Source organism: Loxodonta africana, chromosome 11 (assembly GCF_030014295.1).
Source record: "Loxodonta africana isolate mLoxAfr1 chromosome 11, mLoxAfr1.hap2, whole genome shotgun sequence".
Taxonomy (NCBI): Eukaryota; Metazoa; Chordata; class Mammalia; order Proboscidea; family Elephantidae; genus Loxodonta; species Loxodonta africana.
In genome coordinates this window covers 45335253-45361449 of record NC_087352.1, presented here as the reverse complement: position 1 = coordinate 45361449, position 26197 = coordinate 45335253, and the positions used below count along the sequence as shown (strand labels likewise).

Sequence of the window (26197 nt, the reverse complement as noted above, 5' to 3'; positions counted from 1 at the left end):
AGCAGGAGAGTGGTGGGATGCAGACCCCAAATTCTCGTAAAAGACCAGACTTAATGGTCTGACTGAGACCAGAAAGACCCCAGTGGTCATGGTCCCCAGACCTTCTGTTAGCCCAAGACAGGAACCATTCCCAAAGCCAACTCTTCAGACAGGGATTAGACTGGACAATGGGATAGAAAATGATACTGGTGAAGAGTGAGCTTCTTGGATCAAGTAGACATATGAGACTATGTTGGCACATCCTGTCTGGAGGGGAGACGGGAGGGTGGAGGGAGTCAGAAGCTAGCCAAATGGTCACAAAAAGAGAGAGTGGAGGGAAGGGGAGCGTATTCTCTCACTAGGGGGAGAGCAATTAGGGGTATATAGCAAGGTGTGTATAAATTTTTATATGAGAGACTGACTTGATTTGTAAACATTCACTTAAAGCACAATAAAAATAAAAAAAAAAAAAAGAAGTATTAAGCTGTGTTTTTACAACCAGTAGAAATGTGTTCTAATCACATTATTTTCCAAAGTAGTAATAATATTTATTTGTAAACCTGGTAAACAGTTGTGACTTTAAATACAATTGTATCATGACTTTTTTCTTTGTGTTCAAAATTACATACTCAGATCTTTAAAATTATTTTAATGATTTTAGATTCCTCAGCAGGAAATGGAGTCCTCACTAAAGCCACAGTCCCCATTTATGCAACAGGAGTCCTTACATGTTATATTCAGGTAAGGGAAAAATTCTTATTTATCTTTCTGTTTAGAAACATACCTCTATATTTATATTTATAAATAAAATTCTATGTTTATCTTTCTATTTAGAAACAGACCATTTATGTATATTGAATGTGTGTAAATGAAAATGTTACCCCTAAAGGAAAAAAATAGTTTTTTTTCCAATAAATAATTTATAGCGGGGAACATATTTGAATAGTAAGAACCTGCCTAAAATCTCAGTTGGATGAATAAATTTAGAGATCATATGCTTTTTGATATTTTGTTAGAAGTGTTAGATTGCATTTGTTTAGCAGAGTTTGTGTGCATGATGAGTTTTTAACAAATAACAAATAGTAAATTTGTTGGGTGAAACAAAATGCTATAGAGTACTATACTTTATCGTTATTTTAGCCAAATACTTTTTAACTTTTTTTTCTTTTTTAACTGTTGCAGCATAATAAACCACCCTAAAACATAATGGCTGACTATAACCATTTCGTTTGGTTATGATTCTGTGATCTGGGCTTTGCTCAGCTAGGCATCTCTTCTGCTGGTTGTGCTAGTGGTTACTGATGTTGCTTCATTAAGCTGGTCAGTGAGCTGGGGGCTCAGGTAGGATGGCTGGCCTTCACTATCTGTGGCGACACAGGGCCCCTCTCTCCACATAGCCTCCTGAGGAGCAGAACCAGACTTATTATATCGTGACTTAGGGCTCCCAAGAGTGCAAAAGCAGAATTTGCCAGGCCAAGCCTTAGGCCTGGAATTAACACAGTATCACTTCTACTGCATTCTGTTGGTTAAAGCCAGTCACAGGCCCACCCCAGATTCAAAGGGAGGAGGGAATAAGAAAGAGTGTTAATCAAAAGATGTAGTTCATTGGTGGCCTCCTGTGTAACAGACTGCCACACTCCACTTTACATTGTTTTAAGTAAATAACACACAGGATGTATAACAAGACTTGTGGCATTCTAAAATTACTACAGCACATTTTTGAGAAACATTAATTCCAGTTAATATATGAACTTGTGATAAAACCTTTTCCTTGGATTTAGTCACATGGCATTTTAGATACCCCCCCCCCCACCGCCAAAAAAATTACATTATCCTTTTTAAGGGTGAGGCATTCCCACCAGTAAGGTGAAACTATGGACTCAGGATAAAGCATTTTTAGAAGTTAAAATGTGAGAATGAAGAAGGAACTCGTACTTCAGTGATTTCTTGAATTTTCCCCCACTGTATTAATTTCCTTGTATTAATTTCCCAGGGATGCCATAACAAAGCACTACAAATCAGTGGCTTATAAGAACGGAAAGGAGTCTTTGAGTGGCTCAGATGGTTAAACGTTTGGTTACTAACCAAAAATTGGTGATTTGAGTCTGTCAAGAGATGCCTCAGAAGAAAGGCCAAGTGATCTACTTCCAAAAGGTCACAGCCATTGAAAACCACGTGGAATGCAGTTCTGCTCTGAAACACATGGGGGGTCACTATGAGTTGGAATCGACTTGCGGGCAACTGGAATAAGAACAGAAATTTATTGCCTGGAGGCAATTTATTGTTCTGGACACTGTTGTTGTTAGGTGCTGTTGAGTTAGTTCTGATTCATAGTGACCCAGTGTGCAACAGAACGAAACACTACGTGGTCCTGCACCACCCTCACAATCATTGTTATGCTTGAGCGCATTGTTGCAGCCACTGTGTCAGTCCATCTCGTTGATGGTCTTCCGTTTTTTTCACTGACCCTGTACTTTACGAAGCATGATGTCCTTCCTCAGGGACTGATCCTCCTGATAACATGTCCAAACTATGTGAGACATAGTCTCACCATCCTTGCTTCTAAGGAGCATTCTGGCTGTGCTTCTTCCAAGACAGATTTGTTTGTTCTTTTGGCAGTCCAACTGTACATTCTTTGCCAGTACCACAATATTCTTTGCCAACACCACAATTTAAAGGCGTCAATTCTTCTCCAGTCTTCCTTATTCATCATCCAGCTTTCACATGCATATGAGATGATTGAAAACACCATGGCTTGGGTCAGGCAAACTTTAGTCCTTAAAGTGACATCTTTGCTTTTTAACACTTTAAAGAGGTCCTTTGCAGCAGATTTGCCCAATGCAATACATGTCATTTGATTTCTTGACTGCTGCCTTCCGTGGATATTGATTGTGGATCTGAGTAAAATGAAATCCTTGACAACTTCAATCTTTTCTCCGTTTATCATGATGTTGCTTATTAGTCCAATTGTAAGGATTTTTGTTTTCTTTATGTTGAGGCGTAATCCATAATGAAGGCCGTAGTTTTTGATCTTCATCAGTAGGTGCTTCAAGTCCTTTTCACTTTAAGCAACCAAGGTTATGTCATCTGCATAACGCAGGTAGTTAATGAGCCTTCCTCTAATCCTGATGCTCTGTTCTTCATGTAGTCCAGCTTCATGGATTATTTGCTGAACATACAGATGGAATAAATATGGTGAAAGGATATAGCCCTGATGCACACCTTTCCTGACTTTAAACCACACAGTATCCCCTCGTTCTGTTCAAACGACTGCCTCTTGATCTATGTACAATTAAGTGTTCTGGAATTCCCATTCTTCTCAATGTTATCTGTAATTTGTTATGATCCACACAGTCGAATGCCTTTGCATAGTCAATAAAACACGGGTAAACATCTTTCTGGTATTCTCTAATTACAGCCAGGATCCATCTGACATCAGCAACAATATCCCAGATTCCGCAACCTCTTCTCAACCTGGCTTGAATTTGTGGCAGTTCCCTGTTGATATACTGGTGTAGCCACTTTTATTTTCAGCAGAATTTTACTTGCTTGTGATATTAATGATATCGTTCGATAATTTCCACATTCAGAGGGATCACCTTTCTTGGGAATAGGCATAAATATAGATCTCTTCCAGTCGGTTGGCCAGGTAGTTGTCTGCCAAATTCCTTGACATAGACAAGCGCTGCATGTGTTTGTTGAAATATCTCAGCTAGTATTCTGTCAATTCCTGGAGCCTTGCTTTTCAACAGTGCATTCAATGCAGCTTGAACTTCTTCTTCCTTCAGTACCTTTGGTTCCTGATCATATGCTACCTCCTGAAATGATTGAACGTCGACCAATTCTTTTTGGTGTAGTGACTCTGTGTATTCCTTCCATCTTCTTTTGATGCTTCCTGCGTCAATTTTTTTTTTCCTGATAGAATCCTTCAATATTACAACTCGAGGCTTGAATTTTTTCTTTAGTTCTTTCAGCTTGAGAAATGCCGAGCGTGTTCTTCCCTTTTGATTTCCTATCTTCAGGTTTTTGCACATGTCATTATAACACTTTACTTTGTATTCTTGAGCCACCCTTTGAAATCTTCTGTTCAGCTCTTCAAAATCTATCCTGAAGTATAATGCTTTCAGATAATATCCATATACCTACAAGGAAGACTAGTTAATACAAGTATTATTCAAGTTTATTCACCAACCCACAAGGCCAAAGATGAAGAAATTGAAGATTTTTACCAACTTCTGCAGTCTGAAGTTCATCAAACATGCAATCAGGATGCGTTGATAATTACTGATGATTGGAATGTGAAAGTTTGAAACAACAAAGATCGGAAGTTGGAAAATATGGCCACAGTGCCAGAGATTGCATGATAGAATTTTGCAAGAGCAATAACTTCTTCATACACGTGGACCTCACCAGATGGAATACACAGGAATTAATCAACTACATCTGTGGAAAGAGATAATGGAAAAGCTCGATGTCATCAGTCAGAACTAGGCCAGGGGCTGGCTGCGGAACAGACCATCAATTACTCATATGCAAGTTGAAGCTGAAGAAAACTAGAACAAGTCAACAAGACGCAAAGTATGGCCTTGAGTGTATCCCACCTGAATTCAGAGACCATCTCAAGAATAGATTTGACACACTGAACACTAATGACCGAAGACCAGACGAGTTGTGGAAGGACATCATATATGAAGAAAGCAAGAAGTCATTAAAAAGATGGGAAAGAAAGAAAAGACCAAAATGGATGTCAGAAGAGACTCTGAAACTTGCTCTTGAATGTTGTCATTGTCTACATAGTAGGCAACTAAAGATGAATGAAATCTCTATTCCAACTTGGCTATGAAGCTGGTTTATCAGTGTCTAAGCCTTCTCACTAAGTAGACTCATGTTTTACAATTGCTGTATCCATCCTTTATTCATGCCGATAATTACTTCTGTCAGTCTTTTATCTCTACCTGATTCTAAACTAACCTATGTAGAAAAAAAAATGGTAGGTGGTAATCCAGTCTGTCTCATGCATTTTTTGATACATTCAAAAGATTTTTATTGTTGACATCTTACGTCCCTAGTGAGAAAAAACTTGACTTTCATGTATTATATATTTATTTCATGATAGAATGTCAGGTACCTTAATAGGCTCAGGTTAATTTAACACATAAAATTATTTTTTACCTCTCCTAACTCAGCAGGCTTGCTTTTTTCTAGCATATGTCTTAATGGTTGCTGTGGAATAAAAAGAAAGTAAAAATTTTGTGATTATGAAAGTAATAATGGTTCATTGAAGAAAGTTTAGAAAATAAAGATTACAAAGAAGGATTCAGAAATCACAGGGGACAACAATTTCTTTTAAGGACACAGTAGTCTATTTCATCAAGCATGCAGAGCTTCTCAGCACTAGGATATTGCCAAGATAATTTCTTGGAAACCATTTTTTCTACTATTAGGAAAACTATTTTATCAGTTTGTATTTAGGTACTTAGGGCCAAAATTCATGGGAATGAAAATTGGGTAAGTAAATTTGGATAAGAGAATATACTTTTAAATGTACTAAATCAGAACTCTCCAATAAAACTTTATTTGCTAATGGAAATTTTTATATCTGAGCTGTCCAATAAGGTAGCCACTAGCTACATGTGGCTATTAAGCACTTGAATTTTAGCCAGTGAGACTAAGTAACTGGAATTTTTATAACGTAATTTTATTTAAATTTAAATAGCTACATGTGGCTAGTGGCTATCGCATGGGATAATGCAGATCTAAATCAAAGAATCGAGATACACTTTGTCATCTTCCAAGCCTGACCATCGATATGCTTAGTACCCCGCTTAGTAAATATCTTTAATTAAAATAGCTTCCGAACTAGGATACTTTCCCCTTAATTGGTAATATTTTGTAATTATAGATAATTATGGTTTTTAGTTCTCCCTGATTGCTTGGAAATTCATTGTCAGTCTTTTTGCTTTGTAGGAAGAAGATCGAAAACTGTTAGTTGGATTCTTAGAAGATGTAATGACTCTGCTTTCATTATCTCATGCTCCTCTTGATAGCCTGAAGGCTTCTTTTGTGGAACTGGGGTAAAAATAACAGCTTATAGTTTTGTAAAAGACATATGAAGTTTATAAACTGGAATTATAGAGTACATATTTTAAGTCTAGAAGGATTGACATATACACCAAATCTCTACGTTTTAAGACTTAAGATGGTTTTGATTTTGCTTATTTGTATCAATACATTGTAATTAAAAAGTAGGGGAAAGGGTACAGACATGTTTTCTTTGACTTATTGGGAGAAATAAAACCAAGTATAAATTTGAAGAAAATTTAGTTTCCCAGAACTGAAATAGGAGCCCCAAGGTGAAAGCCAGCTCATTGGACTCCTTTTTCTTCTTTAATTTGCTTAGTCCTGCTCATAATTGCATTATCTGGCTGCTAAAATAGTTTTTATTTCCATCTTTACTGAAAGCAGGCCCATGCATTTATTAATAATGCCATCTGACATTTCAGTAGGCTTCACAGCCAACAGACCCGTCCATGTAGATGATTCGAGTTGATTTTATTTGATCTTACAACAACCATATGACATAAATAGGACATGTATTGCTTTGTATAGATGCAGAAACTAAGGCCCATAGAGGTTGTAACTTACCCATCTGCCTCTTAGTCCAGTGCTCTTCCCTTTTTCTCATCGAAGAATTTTGTTTTTCTTTCTTTTTTTATGGTTTTAACTTTTATGCTACTACGGTTGAAATTTCTATCATGATTGTAAAGGCTTAGAGAAACTAAAAGTGCAATTTTTAAAAAAAAATTTTATTGTACTTCAGATGAAGGTTTACAGAGCAAACTAATTTCTCATGAAACAGTACACGTATTATTTTATGACATTGGTTAACAACCCCACAACATGTCAACACTCTCCCTTCTTGACCTTGGGTTCCCTATTACCAGCTTTCCTGTCCCCTTTTGCCTTCTAGTCCTTGCCCCTGGGCTGGTGTGCCCCTTTAGCCTTGTTTTCTTTTATGGGCCTGTCTGATCTTTGGCTAAAAGGTAAACCTCTGGAGTAACTTCATTACTGAGCTAAAAGGGTGTCCGGGGGCCATACTCTCAGGGTTTCTCCAGTCTCTGTCAGACCAGTAAGTCTGGTCTTTTTTCATGAGTTAAAATTTTGTTCTACATTTTCTCTAGCTCTGTCCAGGACCCTCTCTCTATTGTGATCCCTGTCAGAGCAGTCAGTGGTGGTAGACGGGTCCCATCTAGTTGTGCTGGACTCAAATCTGGTAGAAGCCGTGGTAGATATGGTCCATTAGTCCTTTGGACTAATCTTTCCCTTGTATCTTTAGTTTTCTTTATTCTCCCTTGCTGCTGAAGGGGTGAGACCAATGGAGTATCTTAGATGGCCGCTCACAGGCTTTTAAGACCCCAGACACTACTCACCAAAGTGAAATATAGAACATTTTCTTTATAAACTATGTCATGCCATTTGAGCTAGATGCTCCCGGAGACCGTGGTCCCCACAGCCCTCAGCCCAGCAATTTGGTCCCTCAGGGAGCTTGGATGTGCCTATGGAGCATCTATGACCTTGCCTTGGACAGGTTGTGCTGGCTTCCCCAGTGTTGCATACTGACTTACCCTTCTAAAAGTGTAATTTCTTAATATGCTGAATATGTTTGTGGCTTTACAAAATGACTTGCTTTTTAAAAGAATCTTATATTTGACCTATTAAGCCACACAGAGCAATTCCATGTATTTATCAATATTTTTATCATTAATAATCATTATAAAAATCATAGTATTTTTCAGCACACCACTAAGATATTTGTAGCTCTGATTTTTAACATCGATTTTTTTTCCTTCCAGTGCAAATCCTGCCTACCATGAGTTACTGTTAACGGTTTTGTGGTATGGTGTTGTCCATACTTCAGCACTTGTGAGGTGTACTGCTGCTAGAATGTTTGAGGTATGTAAACAAATACTTCTGTTAATCCAGATTATAATGATTTTCTTTGGAAGAGGGGGAGGGAATGTTTTTTAAAAAAGCACCTTATGTACCATTTTATGTTGATGTATATTTTATGGCATTGAGCAGTATCTAGTTGTGTACTGTGTGATGGGGCAGAAATTCAGTGATTTAGCTTTTACATATTTAAGAATGCTTTCTAGCCTTATTGATTCCTGACTGTTATTCTATTATCATTTCCATTTCTCAAATTCTCTTTAATTCTTATTTTAATTTTCATCTTATGTAAACCTCTGTGACTATACTTTTCTGTTTACTGAGGTATATAGCTAATAAACTAAAACAATATAGGTTATCTTTCAAGTCATACAATTTAATTGGATTCATGAGTAGTATTTAAAAAGCAATTATTGTAATTACAAAAATATTTTATTGACTTATACTACCTACTTTACTGTTCCCTCACCTATATCTGGAATAATACCCCTCTACATTAACTGCCCATAGCCTTGTAAGAAAGAGGAGACTGTTTGTATCAAATTTACATAAATGTTCTTAATTTGCCACTTATCCAAGAAACATATGAAAATACATATCTTTTGTACCCATCATATAGGAAATTATATCTTAGCCTAGTGTACTTTTTATATATGCATATTTTTTGAACTTTTATTTGAGCAGTAAATTGGGTTAGAGCATTTCTTGTTGTTGAGTCATACCCTAGAGCCAAACTGCCCGGGTTCAGTTTCCATCACTACCACTTAGTACCTTTATAAATTACTTGGGTAAGTTCTAACTTCTTCGTGACTTAGTTTCCTTATCTACAAAATGAAGATGATAATAATAAGTACTCATCACAAAGGACTTTCGTTAGTATTAAAATAATTAATATTTGTAAAGCCCTTTAAACAGTATCTGGCACATAATTAGAGCTTAATAAATGTTAGCTATTCTTATCAATACTGGGGACTCTTTTCATCCATGCTGTTACTTCACAAAAGAATAGAATAGGGAGCATATACTTACCCAGACCAAAACTGTCCATTATATGCATGTAATTCTTAAAATACCTTAAAACATTTTTTCCATAAGAAGAATTAGGTAATTCAGTTTTTTCCTGAATTTCAGAATTTCTCTACAGGTTAAAATAAATTGCAATCAGAAGGATGGGTTATTGTTGTCAGTTGCTGTCAGGTTGGTCCCAACTCATAGCAATCCTATGTGTGACAGAACAAAACACTTTCCGGTCCTGCATCATCCTCACAATTGTTGTTATGCTTGAGCCCATTGTTGCAGCCACTTTGTCAGTCCATCATGTTGAGGGCCTACCTCTCCTTCGCTGACCCTCCGCTTCACCGAACATGATGTCCTTCTGATAACATGTTGAAAGTATGTGAGGTGAAGTCTCGCCATCCTCACTTCTAAGGAGCATTCTGGCTGTACTTCTTCCGAGACAGATTTGTTTGTTTTTTTGGCAGTCGACATTCTTCGCCAACACCCATAACTCAAAGGTGACAATTCTCCCTTGATCTTCCTTATTCCACCTAGCTTTTGCATAAATGTGAGGCAGTTAAAAACACCATGGCTTGGGTCAGATGCACCTTAGTCCTTAAAGTGACATCTTTGCTTTTTAACACTTTAAAGAGGTCCTTTGCAGCACATTTGCCCAATGCAGTGCATCGTTTTGTTTCTTGACTGCTGCTTCTATGGATGTTGATTGTGGATCTGAGTAAAATGAAATCCTTGACAACTTCAGTCTTTTCTCCATTTATCACGATGTTGCTCATTGGTCCAGTTGTGAGGATTTTTGTTTTCTTTCTGTTGAGGTGCAATCCATACTGAAGGCTGTGGCCTTTGATCTTCATCAGTAAATGCTTCAAGTCCCCTTCACTTTCAGCAAGCAACGTTGTGTCATCTGCATAACGCAGGTTAATTAATGAGTCTTCCCCCAATCCTGATGCTCTGTTCTTCATATAGTCCAATTTCTCAGATTATTTGCTTAGCACACAGATTGAATAAACATGGTAAAAGTGTACAGCCCTGACACACACCTTTCCTGATTTTAAACCACACAGTATCCCCTTGTTGTGTTGCAACAACTGCCTCTTGGTCTATGTACAGGTTCCTCATGAGCACAACTAAGTGTTCTTTGCAGGGTTATCCATAATTTGTTATGATCCACACAGTCAAATGCCTTTGCATAGTCAATGAAGCACAGGTAAACATATTTCTGGAATTCTCTGCTTTCAGCCAGGATATATCCGATATCAGCAATTATATCCCTCGTTCCATGTCCTCTTTTGAATATTTAAAATTTATTCCTTCTGAAACTTCTAAATATATAAAATAGGTTCATGGACTCTAAAGAAACTTCCATTGTTATCAAGAAGAGGAAAATCCTCTCCATGTTATTCCCTTAGTTACTATACATATTTTATTAAAAAAAAAAAACTATAAATCAAGTCTTCTCTCTCAAGGTGAAGGCCAAATTTAAAAACTGATGTCTAGTACAAGTTCCTTCTGGGTATAAACAATTTTTATTTATTCATTATGCTGGAAAAGGAGTATTACCATAAGGAAAAGAAAAAGATCTTTCTCTGGTCCACCCCCCGAAAAAAGAAAAAAGGCATCCTTTTAAATGAAGAACTGTTTCTGTAATATAGTCTCTTCATAGGATTTTATTCTAAGACCATAAAAACTATTTCTTTCACTTCAGCCTTTTATTTCTGAAATGCATGTGCAAATTAGTGAAGCATACTATATGAAAGAATGATTTAAATAAATACGATGAAGGATTCTTCCTTTCTGCTGTTTATTTTTTTTGCCTTACTTCCTGTATGTGGCTTTAGATTGATTTTGGTTTCTATATTTGCTGTCAGTGAAAAAAAAACAGTGCTGGTGTAGAAACTATGCCTATGCTTAAACAGTTTTCAGTGTTCTCTCAGATTGAACACAAACTTCTGAGTGAAATTCAAGAGACTTATTTCAATGTTTTTTCTAATTTATGACAAAAAAAATTTCACAGAGCATGTGTCAGTAAAAGGGATTAGTAGGAGAAATTAAAGTTACTTTTTTGTCAGTGATCTTTATTATAGCCAAAATTGTATTGCAAGAATAAATATGGTTCATAACATTTCTTTTGATATTGACACTTTAGAATTATGCCTGCTTCCCAAAAGATTAGTTCATTCAGAATAAAATCATAAACCAAAAATATAAACCAAGGCAGTTAAAATAATGTGGAAAAGTACAAAAATAAAAAATAAATTAAAGAAATAAGAATAAATAAAGAAGAAAGTAAGAAATAGATATGCCAGGAAGCTAATAAGAGAGAGTTCCTGAAATTGAACATGTAATTTAACTCTGAATTTTCAAATAGCAGAACATAAAGGAGAAACTCAATCAGTCATATTATTGTCATTGATAAATAAAAGGCAATATAGTATTTTTTGAAGTAGCAAATTAATGATGGGAATTAATTTATATGGGGACATTATCATTTGACTCCTTGTGTAACATAATGAATTTCTGCAAAAGATGCAGAGAAGAGCTTCACATACTTTTTCTTATGTCAACCATGAGGAAATAGAGCATATAACATTAGACCACATCTCAAAAAAGCCTGGACTTGACTGAGTCTGTGTCTTCACTCTACTGCTTGTTAACTGTAAAACCCTAGCCAAGTTACTTGACTTCTCTGAGATTCAATTTTTCTTCATCTGTCAAAATATTGATAATAATTGTACTTACCTCATCAGGCTGTAAAGATCAAATGATACATTTCATGTAAAGTGTTTAGAAACTAGTAGGTATGTGATAATTGATAGCTTTTAAATCTCTTAGTTTTTTGCCAACTTACTAAAGGAACTGAGCTTAGAAACCCCAGAACAATGAAAAATTAGCTTTTCTCCTAGATTATTCTGGTGTTTTTTGTTTTTTTGGTTAATTCTTTTAGCCTGAGCAGAGTGGCAGACATTTCAAGATATACTTGACTGACTCAAATTTAAGCTGTCTTATTCATAAAGTGATATACACAGAAGAAAGTGAGTTTTTTTTTTTTTTAATCTAGGCTATTAATAAAGAACAACATGTTCAACTACTTTTAACAATATATTTGAACCTCCTTGTCCTCTTTTTTTCCTGACATCTGTAATGTTTAAGGTAATAGCAAAAGATCTCTTGTCATATCATTCCTGCTTAGTTATATTTGGTCCTTTATAAAAATTATTTCAGAGTATCGAAGTGGATTCCAAAGTGAGTTGTTAAATGGTAACCTATTATTGTAAAATTGTTATTGCTGTTGGGTGCCGTCGAGTTGATTCCCACTCATAGCTACCCCATGTGACATAGCAGAACTGCCGCGTAGGGTTTCCTGGAGGCTGTAATCTCTACAGAAGCAGATCAGAGCCGCTGAATAGGTTCGAACTGCGTTCCTTTCAGTTAGCAGCCAAGCACTTAAACATTTCATCACCAAGACTTCATTGCAAAATTAGGACACTTACAAATAAAGTGAGCTATGTTCTTTCTGGTTATGTCATGTAGGCAGAATGTCTTAACATGCGCACAGTATGGGTTTTTGTAGTAAAAATTCCATGGCATCTTAGATCTCCTGTGAGGACTAGTTGCATTACAAGGTGAACAGTTTGATTAGTGTTTAAGATTAATTCATGCTTATGTTTTAAAATTGAGACTGTAGGATTAGGGAGGGGTTTGCTCTTCTGTATAACTCATAAAATTCACTAATATTTGTTAAAAACAAAGGCATGTTGTTTAAAACTCTCTTGCAACGTAGGGTCGATTGCTGAATGAATTATTTTTATGAGTGGATTATAGAGAAAAATCTAAATTATATTCATTGTATTAATTTTAAAGTGTATTTGTGCTTTTAGAGAAATGTAAAACAAAGAACTATGCATAAAATGTTAACTGTATGGTCCAGTCAAAAACTTAAATGTTAAATAATGTCTTTTCCCAAATGTATCACAAATCTTACACTCTTGGGGTAGTCATATTAAGAATAAAACTATCATTTTTTGAGTGGCCCTGGTGGCAGAATGGTTAAGCACTTGGCTACTAACGGAAAGGTCGGGGATTCGAACCCAACAGCGGCTCTACAGCCTGGGAAACCCTGTGGGAGACAATTCTACTCCATCGTTTAGGGTGGCTATGAGTTGAAATCGACTCAACAGCGTACAACATCATTTCTTGAGTGCCTGGTCTTTGTCAGACACAATATTAGCTGCAAGTTAATAGTACAACAGACCTTTAGGGTAGATGATACTATCACCATTTTCAGATGAGGAAACAGAGCCTCAAGAGAGATTATGTAATATACCTAAGGCCACATGGCTAAAAAGTGGAGAGCTGGGACCTGAACCCAGATTTGATTTCCAAGTGTAATATTTTCCACTAGGCTTCATTGTATCTCTGATCCTCAAAAAAGAAAACTATGTGCTTTAAAAGATTGGGAATTTTCCTATGTATAATATAAATTTACTTACTATGGCACATCATAGGCAGTTTTGTGGCAGCTGCTAGCCATTTGAGTTTGTTTATAAAACAGTCCAGTTTGTACCTTGTTGGTCATAATAAAATCACACTAAATTTACTTTGAGAATTTTAACCATAGAACCCAATAGGTGTCTTCTTTTTAGCCTTTTTAGAAAATAATGGAAACCTTGGTGGTGTAGTGGTTAAGAGCTATATCTGCTAACCCAAAGGTCAGCATTCGAACACACCAGGCGCTCCTTGGAAACTATGGGGTAGTTCTACTTTCAATACCTTCTTTTAAATTACATTTTAATTGAATGTGGAAATCATGTAGACAATGACCAAAAGGACAAACTGCCATTGAATTGGTGGCAAACTCTGTTTTTGTAGACTGCTAGACTGTATAAGCTTTATTTTCCTCCTAAGCATTCTCTGCCTTTATAAAGCACTCTAGTAGCAATACTTGCTTAGCTTCTAATTTTGGTTTTGCTTTTGTGTTTTCTCTCTTTCTCTTGGTTGTGCCTCTCTTCTTCCCATGGCACTATGTCTGCTCTTTCCGTGCATCACCTGTGAATCCCCCCCTGCGCTGACCAATCAGCTGTTGGTGAAGGGGGTGAATGAGACTCTGGTAGCTCAGAGGGTTGTTCCTGCTCTCATTACTCTCTCCAGTGACCCTGAAATGTAAGTGCCATACCTGCCTTTTACGTTCAGCATCCCTTTCAAAATTTGTCTGTCAAGAAATAACCATCAGCTTTTAAATTCAAAATTCTTAAAAATAGTAATACTGGATTACTTGATTTTAAAACTAATCACATTGATTTTAAAACCAATCACGTTAGTATTCATATATCTTTTTCTAAACTCAAAACTCACAGTAAGTGTAATTTGGAGACCATTATTGAAGAAAAAAAAATTGGTATAATATTAGACTTCAATAAACACTTCCAGAACCTAAAACATGCTGATGGTCTGTTTCTTTCAAGCCAAGAAGGGATGCTCTGCTAATCTCACTAACAGGTTGTACCAGTAAGTGTAGTGGCATGAACCAGAGGCTTAACATTTTAATGTCTCATGTGGGTGACTAAACCAAGGAAGGCCAGTGAGTCTGCCTGCCCATCCTCAGTCACAGCTAACACAGTTCTCATTCCAGTTTACCAAACCATTTTTTATTGCATGTTGACTGGTTTGCAGCTGACTCTTCGAGGCATGAGTGAAGCGTTAGTTGACAAGCGGGTTGCTCCGGCCCTTGTTACCTTGTCCAGTGATCCAGAATTGTGAGTTTCACAGACTGCGACCTTAAGTTATCCTGTCTGTCTTTTTGAGCATTCTTCTTGGTCTGTTTTTTATTTTTTTTTTTTATTTTTTAAAATTTTGTCATTGCTAGAGACTAATACAGTATATTTACCTTATACTTACTTTGATACACATTTTAATAATACTCACTTTTCATCTCAAAGAAAGTTTCAGTTTCTTTATTTTTTTATTCAAACAGCTCTGTCAGGATTGCTACAATTCCGGCCTTTGGCACTATTATGGAAACAGTTATTCAAAGAGAGGTAGGAAATAATTGAAATTTATTTATGTCTGTCTACTGCCAAGGCAATGATGATACATTGCCATATAAGTATTGGGGGAAGGAGGGGGCAGGCATCATGTCTTTCATTTTATTTCTTAGTTACGAGCCAGAGGAGAATCTCAATATTTGAAAACATGATAGCCTGACCAAAGTGTTCCATATCCTTAGGAAATCTCTAGTCTTTCTTCTCAATTAGAAAATTAACTGTAGGCTAACCCTCAGATGTTCTATTTTAAGCCCAGCTGGACATTGCAGTTCTAATTCATTCTTCAAACTGGATCTAGTTCAAAAGCCCTCTCTATTCTCCAGGAGATTTTTGGGCGAGTATACATAAATTCCTGATAGCCAGTTTTCATGGAGTAAAGAAAAAAAAAAAATACATAAATTCCTGATAGCCAGTTTTCATGGAGTAAAGACACAAAACCTATCTCAGTTTCACAAATGGAATGTTAACTGTGTCGTCTTTCATATCAAGCTCTAAAAGTCATCTAGTGTACATCACTGTGAAAAACCCTCTGCTCTTGGCTTCAGGGGATCACCAAGTTCTTTCTCCCTAAGATCAGATTTTGGTCCTGAAACTGATTTTATTTCATGTTTCTTAAGTTCTGTCAGCAACATTAACTACAAGACACTTCGCAAAATTAATGTAGAATTTTATTCTTTGTTATCAAATTACACCTGTCCTTATACAAATGAAAAATCCTGTAGATTAGAAATAAATTTTTGTATATACATTACCTAGTCACTTCATCAAATAAATCAAGTTTCCTGTTTAATAATAGACATTTGTCTTTACAAAAAGGAAAAACTATTTTATAAAGTTCCTTTGTCATATAGATTTTTACAACACAGAAAGTAAAATTAATTAATACAAAAATTAAACAACTTAGTTATAGAAAGAAATTGTTTTCCATTTTTTCACTTAAATATTTCGCTGGTGAAGCAACATAAAAGTACAACATTCTGCAAAGCTTGCTGTCTTGGCAGAATTTCAACATGTTCTTAAATCCTAAAATAAAAATGTCTTTTAGGGAAATGTGAGTAAGATATAAGTCATTAATGACTCATTGTTTTCAGAAGGTGAATAATCGGGTAACTTACACTGTGCTTTAAGAATTATAATTACGAAATCATCATAAACTTATCTCCTTTTCCCTAAATATTGTGAAACTTTTTCTTTTGTTTTTACGGTTTGTTAGAGAATATTTATATTTTCTAAACCCCTGTCAAAAAAAGCACAAAAAACCTTAAGAATTAACAAGCATACACAAAGATGTAAAAGCTTTTCTGAGCCAGAAAACCAAATAATTACTTAATTCTAAATTTTTAATATCATATTGATACAAATCATTTGAATCCTCTACTGCAAGCCATGTTTAATGTGTATCTTTCTCTTTAACAACTGTACTCATTTTTAATATTTTAAAAAATGACTGTATATTATCCAATTTTAAGTTGCTGGAAAGAGTGAAAATGCAGCTGGCTTCTTTCCTGGAAGATCCTCAGTATCAAGACCAGCATTCTTTGCATACAGAGATCATAAAAACATTTGGTAGAGTTGGGCCTAATGCTGAACCCAGGTTCCGAGATGAGTGTAAGTTGCTTTTTTCTATCTTTTTTTCCTGAATTGTAAGATCCAAGCAAGAAACTTCTTTGAGTATTTGTCAGATGTTAAAGCCTTGCTGCATTTTACCATTTGTATATGGAAAGCTAAAAATTAAACAAGTTGGTTATTGTGAATTGGTCAATATTATCAGTAGATGAATAATATTGTTTCTTATATATGGGGCCCTGCTGGTACAGTGGTTAAGCGTTTGGCTGCTAACCAAAAGGTCAGCAGTTCGAATCCACCAGCTGCTCCTTGGAAGCCCTATGGGGCAATTCTGCTCTGTTCTTTAGGGTTGCTATGAGTCAGAATTGACTGGACGGCAATGAGTTTGGCTTTTTTGGTTTATTCTGTACACTGAACGAATGAACAAATCTGTCTTGGAAGAAGGACAGCCAGAAGTCTCCTTAGAAGCAAGGATGGCGAGACTATATTTCACATACTTTATACACGTTAGCAGGAGGTACCAGTCCCTGGAGAAGTACATCAAGCGTGGTAAAGTAGAGGGTCAGCCAAAAAGGGGAAGACCCTCAACAAGATGGATTGACACAGTAGCTGCAACAATGGGCTCAAGCATAATAATGATTGTGAGCATGGCCCGGGATGAGGCAGGGTTTCATTCTCTTGTACGTAGGGTTGCTATGAATCGGAACCAACTCGACGACACCTAACAACAACAACAACAAAACATACTGTAAGATATAATGAAAAGAAACTTATAAACACAATTTCAAGTCATTTTTGGAAACACTTTCTTAATATCTATTAATTTGCAGAATACTGTGCTGCATTATATTTAGATTATATTATCTAATTCTTATTTATAAAGAAATTTTTATTTTTCTAGACATGTTCTTATGAGAAAGATGCATTTTTTCCACTTAGCATGCCATTCAGCTTTTTTTACACCACTTTGTATTTTAATTTGCAGCTAAATGATCTGTGTGGTGATCTTCTAAAGCATATTCTTTCATTTCTGTAATATTTCTTTTGGAACCCTAGTGGTGCGGTGTTTATTGAACTACAGAAACAATCATGAAATTCTTTTTCATTGGGTAAGGAGTGTTGGTAAAATGAGAAGGAGAAAATAACAATATCTGTAATTAGCACCAGGAGAAAGGTGTTTGGTGTTTTAGTTAGCAGTAGGGATAGTGCCACATGGTGTGTGTAATACCAGATTTACAGATATTCACAGGATAAGCTCTGAAGGTGCTTTAATTAACTTTGTTGAGGCTGTAATTGCTCTGAGGCAAGGAGAATAAGACTTGGCTTCTGGATCAAGCGATAGGCTAAATAGGCAATGGGTCTTTGGTATACACCGTGTTGTTAATAAGGAACCCTGGTGGCGCAGTGCTTGAAACGCTCAGCTTCTAAACATAAGGTGGGCGGTTTGAACCTATGAGCTGCTCCACAGGAGAAAGATGTGGCCCTTTGCTTCTGTAAAGATTTACAGCCTTGGAAACCTTACAGGGTCGGTATGAGTCTCAATTGACTTATCGGCAGTGCTTTTGGTTTTAGGTTTTAGTTGAGTTAATACCTCTCGAAGGCATGATCTAACCTTTTCATGTACATATATTATGGTAATCTGGGAAGATTCAGTCTGGATTGTTACAGGCTCTGCTCAAATTATTTTATTATATCTATGGAGTCTTTTGCTCTTAGGAATTCTGAGTCCATAGTTATTTCTCAAATCATATATAGTATAGCTATTTTAATGTGTCTATCTAGGATTTTCAAAAACTTCCAAAAATAATTTTTCTATTTTGACATTTTATTTGACAGTTTGATTTACAGAGTAGACGCCTACCTGTTAAATTTGTTGGAGTTGCATCACGAAGAAGAAAGGAATATTCTTCTCATAAGGGTCCCAAAATAACAGTTACAGGTTGCTTGGGAAAAGATTTAGGGTAGAAATTCCTACTGCTTGAGTAGTTCTAGTAAGCCATGTTTCCTCAAGCCTTCTACAACTTTCTGTATGCATACAAATATGTCTTATAGAATCTTTTACATCTGGCACAACTAGGCTTTTTTATTAAGATAAAATTACACTTTTTTTTCTTTTGTGCTTGATACCCACTCGACAGCAACAGGTTTCATTATTTTTTTTTTACCCAGTGAAGTGGCTTCCCTTTTACTTTAAAGCTTTACTCCGATGAATATAGTGTCCTATTGTAGTTAGATTAGTGGTGAATAAAATACAACCTGGATCAAAAAGAATGTTGAACCAAACACTTCGTGGGATTTGGTTCCTTGGTTTGGAGGTTTAGGGTCATGGTTTCATGAAACATCCCAGTTAATTGGCCTAATAACATGTTTAGTGCTTCTGTTCTACCTCCTACTTTGTTGCATAGTGCCTGGTGCTTTAAAAGCTTGCAAATGGCCATCCAGTTACAACAGTTGGTCTCTGTTCATGTGGACCAACAGAGAAAGAAAGAAAGTGAGGAATGGGAGGAGGAAGTAGAACGTGTGGCTAATTGACTTCATGAACAAGCGCCTCCTTTAGCCATGAGACCAGAAGAACAGGATGGTACCTGGCTAACATTAATGAACATTTTGATCAAAAATTCTATACAAGAATCCTAATCAAAAGGGGGGAAATGTAGAACAGAATTTCAAATTATCATGGAATCCAGACTTTCTGGAACTATGGACCCTAAATGAATGCCCAAAGCTGTTGCCCTGAGATAATCTTTAAACCTTAAACCAAAAATATCCCATGAAGTCATCTTAAAACCAAACAATAGTTTTGCTTAACTAGTAAAAAATCTTTGCCTTGAGCATTATGCTCTGTTAAGAACTATTTATATGGGATCAAATTGACAACAGCAACTCATAAGATTAGAAAGGAACCTTAGGGGGCAGTGAGTTTATGTTAGTGGAGGAAGAACAACTCAGAAAAGGAGGATGAAAATGGCTGCACATCTGGAAGAGTGGAATCAATATCACTGAATTATACATGTAGAAACTGTTGAATTGGTGTATGTTCTGTGTATATTCTCAACAACAAAAAGAATGTTGAAAGTTATCCATCCATATTTGTAGATAGTTCCATTTGGGAGTTTAGAGGAAGGACAGAGAATTGCTTAAGTGGCATCATTAGACAGATTTTGAATATTTGTTCTATTTCTTACCCAATGGGGGACATTGGTTCTCTTTGTGGCCTTTCCCCTTTCCTTTAGTCACTGGATTACCTTGTAGACTTGTTTTTATTTCAGGAGTCAGTTGTTTTATCTGGAACACTATTCAGTTGTTTCTCATTTTCAACTTTTTTACTTTGTAAGACTCTCTGAAAATGTTCAGTCATACATTGAAGATTGCCTGAACTGGCAATATTCTATTTCAGATTAGTTTTCTTCTGAGTTCCTTATTTCAGGTTTAAGCCCATATACAAAAAGAGGGGACAAGGTTCCCTTTACTTTGGCTGTTCGATCTACTCCAGAATATTTTTGGAAGTTTTCTGAAATCTATTTAGAAGACTAGGTTGTGCGTAATTTTTTATTAATCATCCAGAAAAAAGTATATGACTTGAGGTTTTTTTTAAATCGTCTAGAATTGAAATGAAATGTTATAAATTAAAATGTAAATTATTTTAAAACACATGAGTGTTGTGTATGCATGTTAGATAAAAAATGTAACAATTTCTTTTTTTTTTTTTTCAGTTGTTATACCACATTTGCATAAGTTAGCCTTGGTGAACAACTTACAAATCGTGGATTCTAAAAGACTGGATATTGCTACCCATCTTTTTGAAGCCTACAGTGCACTTTCCTGTTGTTGTATCCTTGCTCATTAATGTGTATCTATATTTATATAACCAATCTTAAATAATGGACTCCGTTGTTAAAGGATGAGAAGTAGAATTTTTGTCTTCAACTTACTTATATAAGGACTGTAGAAAATTGAAAATTTGATTTGCCCCGTCCATTATTCAAACGATCTCATAATTTTAAAAGATAATTTTAAATCCTCTGTGCTTATGTGTCCAATAGTTTTGAAAATATTGATGGAGTACTTAACCTGAATTTTTATCTTTATTAATAATATAACTGGGTAAGAAATGAAGGGCAGAATGAATAATAGCTGAGACTTCTATTAATCACGATGAAGCCCTGTATATGTCCTGGCAGTTAGATTTTTCAATGAATGCTTAACCATCAGTATCCAATAGAATATTATGAATATCTCTTAGGGGGATATCACTCATTGGAAAAGTGTAGGACCAACACGGTTAATCATCTCCAAGGATGGTAGAAAGCTTAGAGATCATCTAGGCCTTATGTCAAACACTGTATTTTATAAATGATTAAACTAAGGCTTCAAGACATTAGGGACTTCTGTTTTTTATAGTTAAAAATAAAACTGTGACTAGAACAAAGAATGTTAGCCATCCAATTAAATACTCTCTTTACAGTCCTATACTATTTCCCTAGTAAAATAAAACTAAGAAGGAAGTAGAGATAAACATAGGCAGTTAACATTATTTCCTTCCCTCCAGCCAGAAGAACTCCAACTTCGAGGCACTCCTCTTAAAAAGCTCAGGAGTTCTAGAAAGGGGAAATAAGAGATTGAAAGAGGAATGAAAGGCTAAATACTCTCATAAAACTATGAAAATACATGCCAGACAATATGAACAGATAATTATGATTATGACAGAAAAAAATAATGATGGAGAGAGGATTCTAGTGATTCTCATGAGAAAATAGAGGACAAAGAAAGAGTTTCAAGATTAATATTTATGGTTTCACATTGTTACATACCAGTTTAAAGTAGTATGGAAGCAGACTGCCACGTCTTTGTCCTGCAGAGCGGTTAGTAGGTTCAAACCACCAACCTTTCCAGTAACAGCCAAACACTTAACCACTGTGCCACCAGGCTCCTTAATGTGAACAGGCAGTATTAACTAAGGTAAATATGCTACAAAACACCAGTGACACTTTTTGGCACTGGATCTTGACTGAAATATACAAATGGAAGGTTATTTTTTGTTCAGAATAAATCAAATAAAGAGAATAGAAAAGTAGAGGTATATGTTAGAGCTATTTCTCCTTTTGGATATATTAAAACTTGCAGTTGGATCCACGGTTTAGGATTTTATTTTGGGAATCTACTACAATTATGTAATCATATGGATGATATAAGCCATGTTTCTTATAACATAGATTATAAAGTGGACAGAGATGCCATATTTTAATAATTGTGTACCTCAACTGTCCATATAACTTCTATAAGTTTAATTCCACTAAAAGCAGAACTTGTAATCTGATTTTTGCTTTATCTTGTTGGCATTTTCAACTTGGAGAAGATAGAGGAAGCAAAGAAAAAAAAAAGGAACTGATACTCTGAATTATCAAGGAAGAACTCCTTAGTAATGGAGAAGTGACAGGACCCTTGCAAAAAAGTAGTAATGGCATTTTGGAGTTTGTATCTCAAAGAAAGAAAACATGGTATATAGATGTTCCTAGACTTTGTTAAAGTAGGTGTTTTAAACTTAAGTGAAAAGTCATATATAATCCTATACAGCAAAGAGTTTCTGAAACAGTATGCCTCAATGAAAATGGGAAAGCCAAAAGGACAAAATTTTTAGTTCTGTAAAAGCATATTTTCCAAGTGAGAAAGGCAGTGGTTTCTAAAGAAACATAGGCACTTATATAGAAGTAATGATACTGTGTGTTTAAATATGCATAGAATATTACTGGAATAAATACAGTGAAAAATATTTGCACTAATACAGTAAGGGGAGGAACTGTCTTAACAATGGTCTCTGTTGAAGTACTGAAAGTATTACTTCTACATGAGTCAGAACTTGTACATGAGTCAACAGGGTGTTGTGGCCACAAATAAAATCACATTGTCCACGTCAGTTCTGCTGTTAATTGGACTTTGAGCTGATCAGAACACAAGAGTATTCCTTTCAGCATTGACATCATATTTTAATAGGAACATAGAAAAACTACAGTATGTAATATTCATCATAATAATAAGCCAGGAAATCATGTTTAAGAAAAGTTTGAAGGCATTTAGCTGTTCATCACCACTCTTATTCAACATCATGCTTGAGGTCCTAGCCAGAGCAATTAGGCAAGGAAAAATAAATAAAGGACATCCAAATTGGTAAGGAAGAAATAAAAATATCCCTGTTTGCAGATGATTTGATCTTACACACAGAAAACCCCAGAGAATCCACAAGAAAACTACTGGAACTAATAGAAGATTTCAGCAAAGTATCAGCATACAAGATAAACATGAAAAATTCAGTTGGATTCCTCTACACCAACCAAGAAAACTTCAAAGAGGAAATCACTAAATCGATACCATTTACAATAGCCCCCCAAAAGATAAAAATAGTTGGGGATAAACCTAACCAGAGACGTAAAAGACCTATACAAAAAAAGCTACAAGACACTACTGCAAGAAACTTACGTAAGTGGAAAAACATACCTTGCTCATGAATAGGAAGACTCAACATTGTGAAAATGTCATTTCTACCCAAAGCGATCTACAGATACAGTGCAATCCCAATCCAAATTTCAATTACATTTTTTAATGAGATGGAGAAACAAATCATCAACTTCATATGGAAAGGGAAGAGGCCCAGGATAAGTAAAGCATTACTGAAGAAGTGGGAGGCCCCATACTACCTGATTTTAGAACTTATTATACCGCCACAGTAGTCAAAACAGCCTGGTACTGGTACAACAACAGATACATAGACCAATGGAACACAATTGAGAACGCAGATATAAATCCATCCACATATGAGCAGCTGATATTTGACAAAGGACCAGTGTCAGTTCATTGGGGAAAAGATAGTCTTTTTAATAAATGGTGCTGGCATAACTGGATCTCCATCTGCAAAAAAATGAAACAAGACCCATACCTCACAGCATGCACAAAAACTAACTCAAAATGGATCAAAGATTAAATATAAAATCTAAAATGATAAAGGTCATGGAAGAAAAAATACAATGCTAGGAGCCCTAATACATGGCAAAAAAAAATACAAAACATAACTAATTGCACAAACACCAGAAGAAAAACTAGATAACTGAGGGCTCCTAAAAATCAAACAAGTATGCTCACCTGAAGACTTCACCAAAAGGATGAAAAGACAACCTATAGACTGGGGAAAAAATTTTGGCTACGATATATCCAATCAGGGTCTAATCTCTAAACTCTACAAGATACTGCAAAATTTCAACAACAAAAAAGACAAATAACCCAATTAAAAAATGGGCAAAGGATATGAACAGACACTTCACCAAAGAAGACATTCAGGCAGCTAACCTATGAGGAAATGCTCACATTCATTAGCCATTAGAGAAATGCAGATCAGAACTACAATGAGATACCATCTCACCCCAACAAAGCTAGCATTAATCCAAAAAACACAAAATAATAAATGTTGGAGAGGTTGTGGAGAGACTGGAACATTTATACACAGTTGGTAGGGATGTAAAATGGTACAACCACTCTGGAAATCAATTTGGCACTTGCTCAAAAAGCTAGAAATAGAAGTACCATATGATCCATCAATCTCACTCCTTGGAATATACCCTGGAGAAATAAGAGTTGTCACATGAATAGATATATGCAGACCCATGCTCATTGCAGCACTGTTCACAATAGCAAAAAGATGGAAACAACCTAGGTGCCCATCAATGGACGAATGGATAAACAAGTTATGGTATATTCACACAATAGAATACTATGCAATGATAAAGAACAGCTATGAATCTGTGAAACAACTTGTCATGTGGATGAATCTGGAAGGCATTATGTTGAGTGAAATTAATCAGTTGCAAGAGGACAAATACTGTATGAGACTACTATTTTAAGAACTCAAGAAATGGTTTAAACACAGAAAACATGCTTTGATGGTTATGGGGGTGGGGAAGGAGGGAAAGGGGAATTAGTAGACAAGAATTATCTCAGGTGAAGTGAAAGGCATTTTCAATATTGGGGAAGTCAGCACAACTGGACTAAACCAAAAGCTAAGAAGTTTCCTGAACACAACCAAACACTTGGAAGGACAGAGTAGCAGGGGCAGGGGCCTGGGGACCATGGTTTCAGGGGACATGTAGGCCGATTGGCGTAACAAAGTTTATTAAGAAAATGATCTGCATCCCAATTTGGACAGTGGCGTCTGGGGTCTTAAAAACTAGCAAGTGCCCATCTAAGATGCATCAGTTGGTCCCAACCCACCTGGAGCAGAGGAGAATGAAGAACACCATAGACACAAGGAAAATATTAGCCCAAGAGACAAAAGGGCCACATAAACCAGAGACTGCATCAGCCTGAGACCAGAAGAACTAGATGGTGCCCAGCTACCACGAATGACCACCCTGACAGGGAACACAACAGAGAGTCCCTGACAGAGCAGGAGAAAATTGCAGTGCAGAATTCAAATTCTAGTAAAAAGACGAGACTTAATGGTCTGACTGAGATAGAGGAACCCCAGAAGGCATGGCCCCCGGACATTCTGTTAACCCAGAACTAAAACCATTCCTGAAGCCAACTCTTCAGACAAAGATTAAACTGGACTATAAGACATAAAATGATACTGGTGAAGAGTGTGCTTCTTAGTTCAAGTAGATACCTGAGACTTAGTGGGCAGCGGTGGTTGAATGGACATGAAATCCGGGGTGGAAAGCGGGAGTGTGCTATCACAGTATAGGGAGAGCAACTAGGGTCACATAACAATGGGTGTATAAATTTTTGTATGAGAAGCTAACCTGAGCTGTAAACTTTTATCTAAAGTCCCCTCCAAAAAACAAAAAGTTTGAAGGCATTTAATGTTTAACCTGGAGAAGAGATGACTTGGGGGTGAAAAGATAATTTGACAGTTATTTTAAGGGTTGTTGTACAGAAGAAAGGTTAGATACATTGTAAAACTAAGTTGCAGCGCTAATGCTAACAAGCAGAAGTTGCAGAGGCCAATTTTTTTTTCCAGAAAAACTTTCTAATTGAGCTATCTAAAAATGCAGTGATCTGTCTTATAAAACTAAATGTCCTATCATTGTTAGCATTCAGAGGCCTTATGGCCATCAATGAAGGATGAGATATAGGTGATTCCTGGTATCGGATAGGACTAAATGGTCTTTAAGTCTCCTTCCAGCTCTTAAGATTCTGTGATCCCATGGGGAAAACAGTAAGTAGAAAGAGAAAAATGGCCTCCCTCTTATCTCCAAATTAGGACACCTTCAGCTTGTCGATCCATGCCCATATTTCTTTAGATCAGGTTTGTAAATACTAATCCGAAGGTCACTTGCAGTGGTAATTCTTGGTGGCACTTCTCCAAAATCTGCTAAGCAAGGCTGCATAACTATTAGGTTACAGCCCTCTATGGGATTTGGTTCAACCAAATGATACTATATTTTACTGTATGTTACTGTATTTTCTCCGTGGGAGGAAGATGTGGCATTCGGTTTCCATAAAGATTACAGCCTTGGAAACTTTGTGGAGCAGTTCCATTCTTTCATATTGGGTCTCTATGAGTTAGAATTGACTTGACAGCAACAGGTTTAGTTTTTTATTTAATTCATAACTCACTCATTATAGGGGATTTGTCTATAATTTTTATAACTTTTCAAGGC

At 36.1% G+C, this 26197-nt stretch overlaps 1 protein-coding gene across 6 annotated transcripts in view; it reads left to right on the top strand.

Annotated features, from left to right (window-relative positions):
* The window catches only part of RELCH (RAB11 binding and LisH domain, coiled-coil and HEAT repeat containing), a 144866-nt gene that overhangs the window by 107647 nt on the left and 11022 nt on the right, over window positions 1-26197 (top strand). For 2 of the 6 annotated variants that reach the window (XM_064294436.1, XM_064294434.1), the window contains 7 exons: window positions 641-720; window positions 5947-6053; window positions 7833-7932; window positions 14614-14696; window positions 14915-14978; window positions 16454-16592; window positions 20264-20380. In XM_064294436.1, the coding sequence (XP_064150506.1) occupies window positions 641-720; window positions 5947-6053; window positions 7833-7932; window positions 14614-14696; window positions 14915-14978; window positions 16454-16592; window positions 20264-20380 (690 nt within the window). Of the gene's footprint in view, window positions 1-640; window positions 721-5946; window positions 6054-7832; window positions 7933-14020; window positions 14104-14613; window positions 14697-14914; window positions 14979-16453; window positions 16593-20263; window positions 20381-26197 lie in introns of those variants that run through there. The other 4 variants (XM_064294437.1, XM_064294435.1, XR_010323439.1 and 1 more) reach the window with 3 other exon arrangements.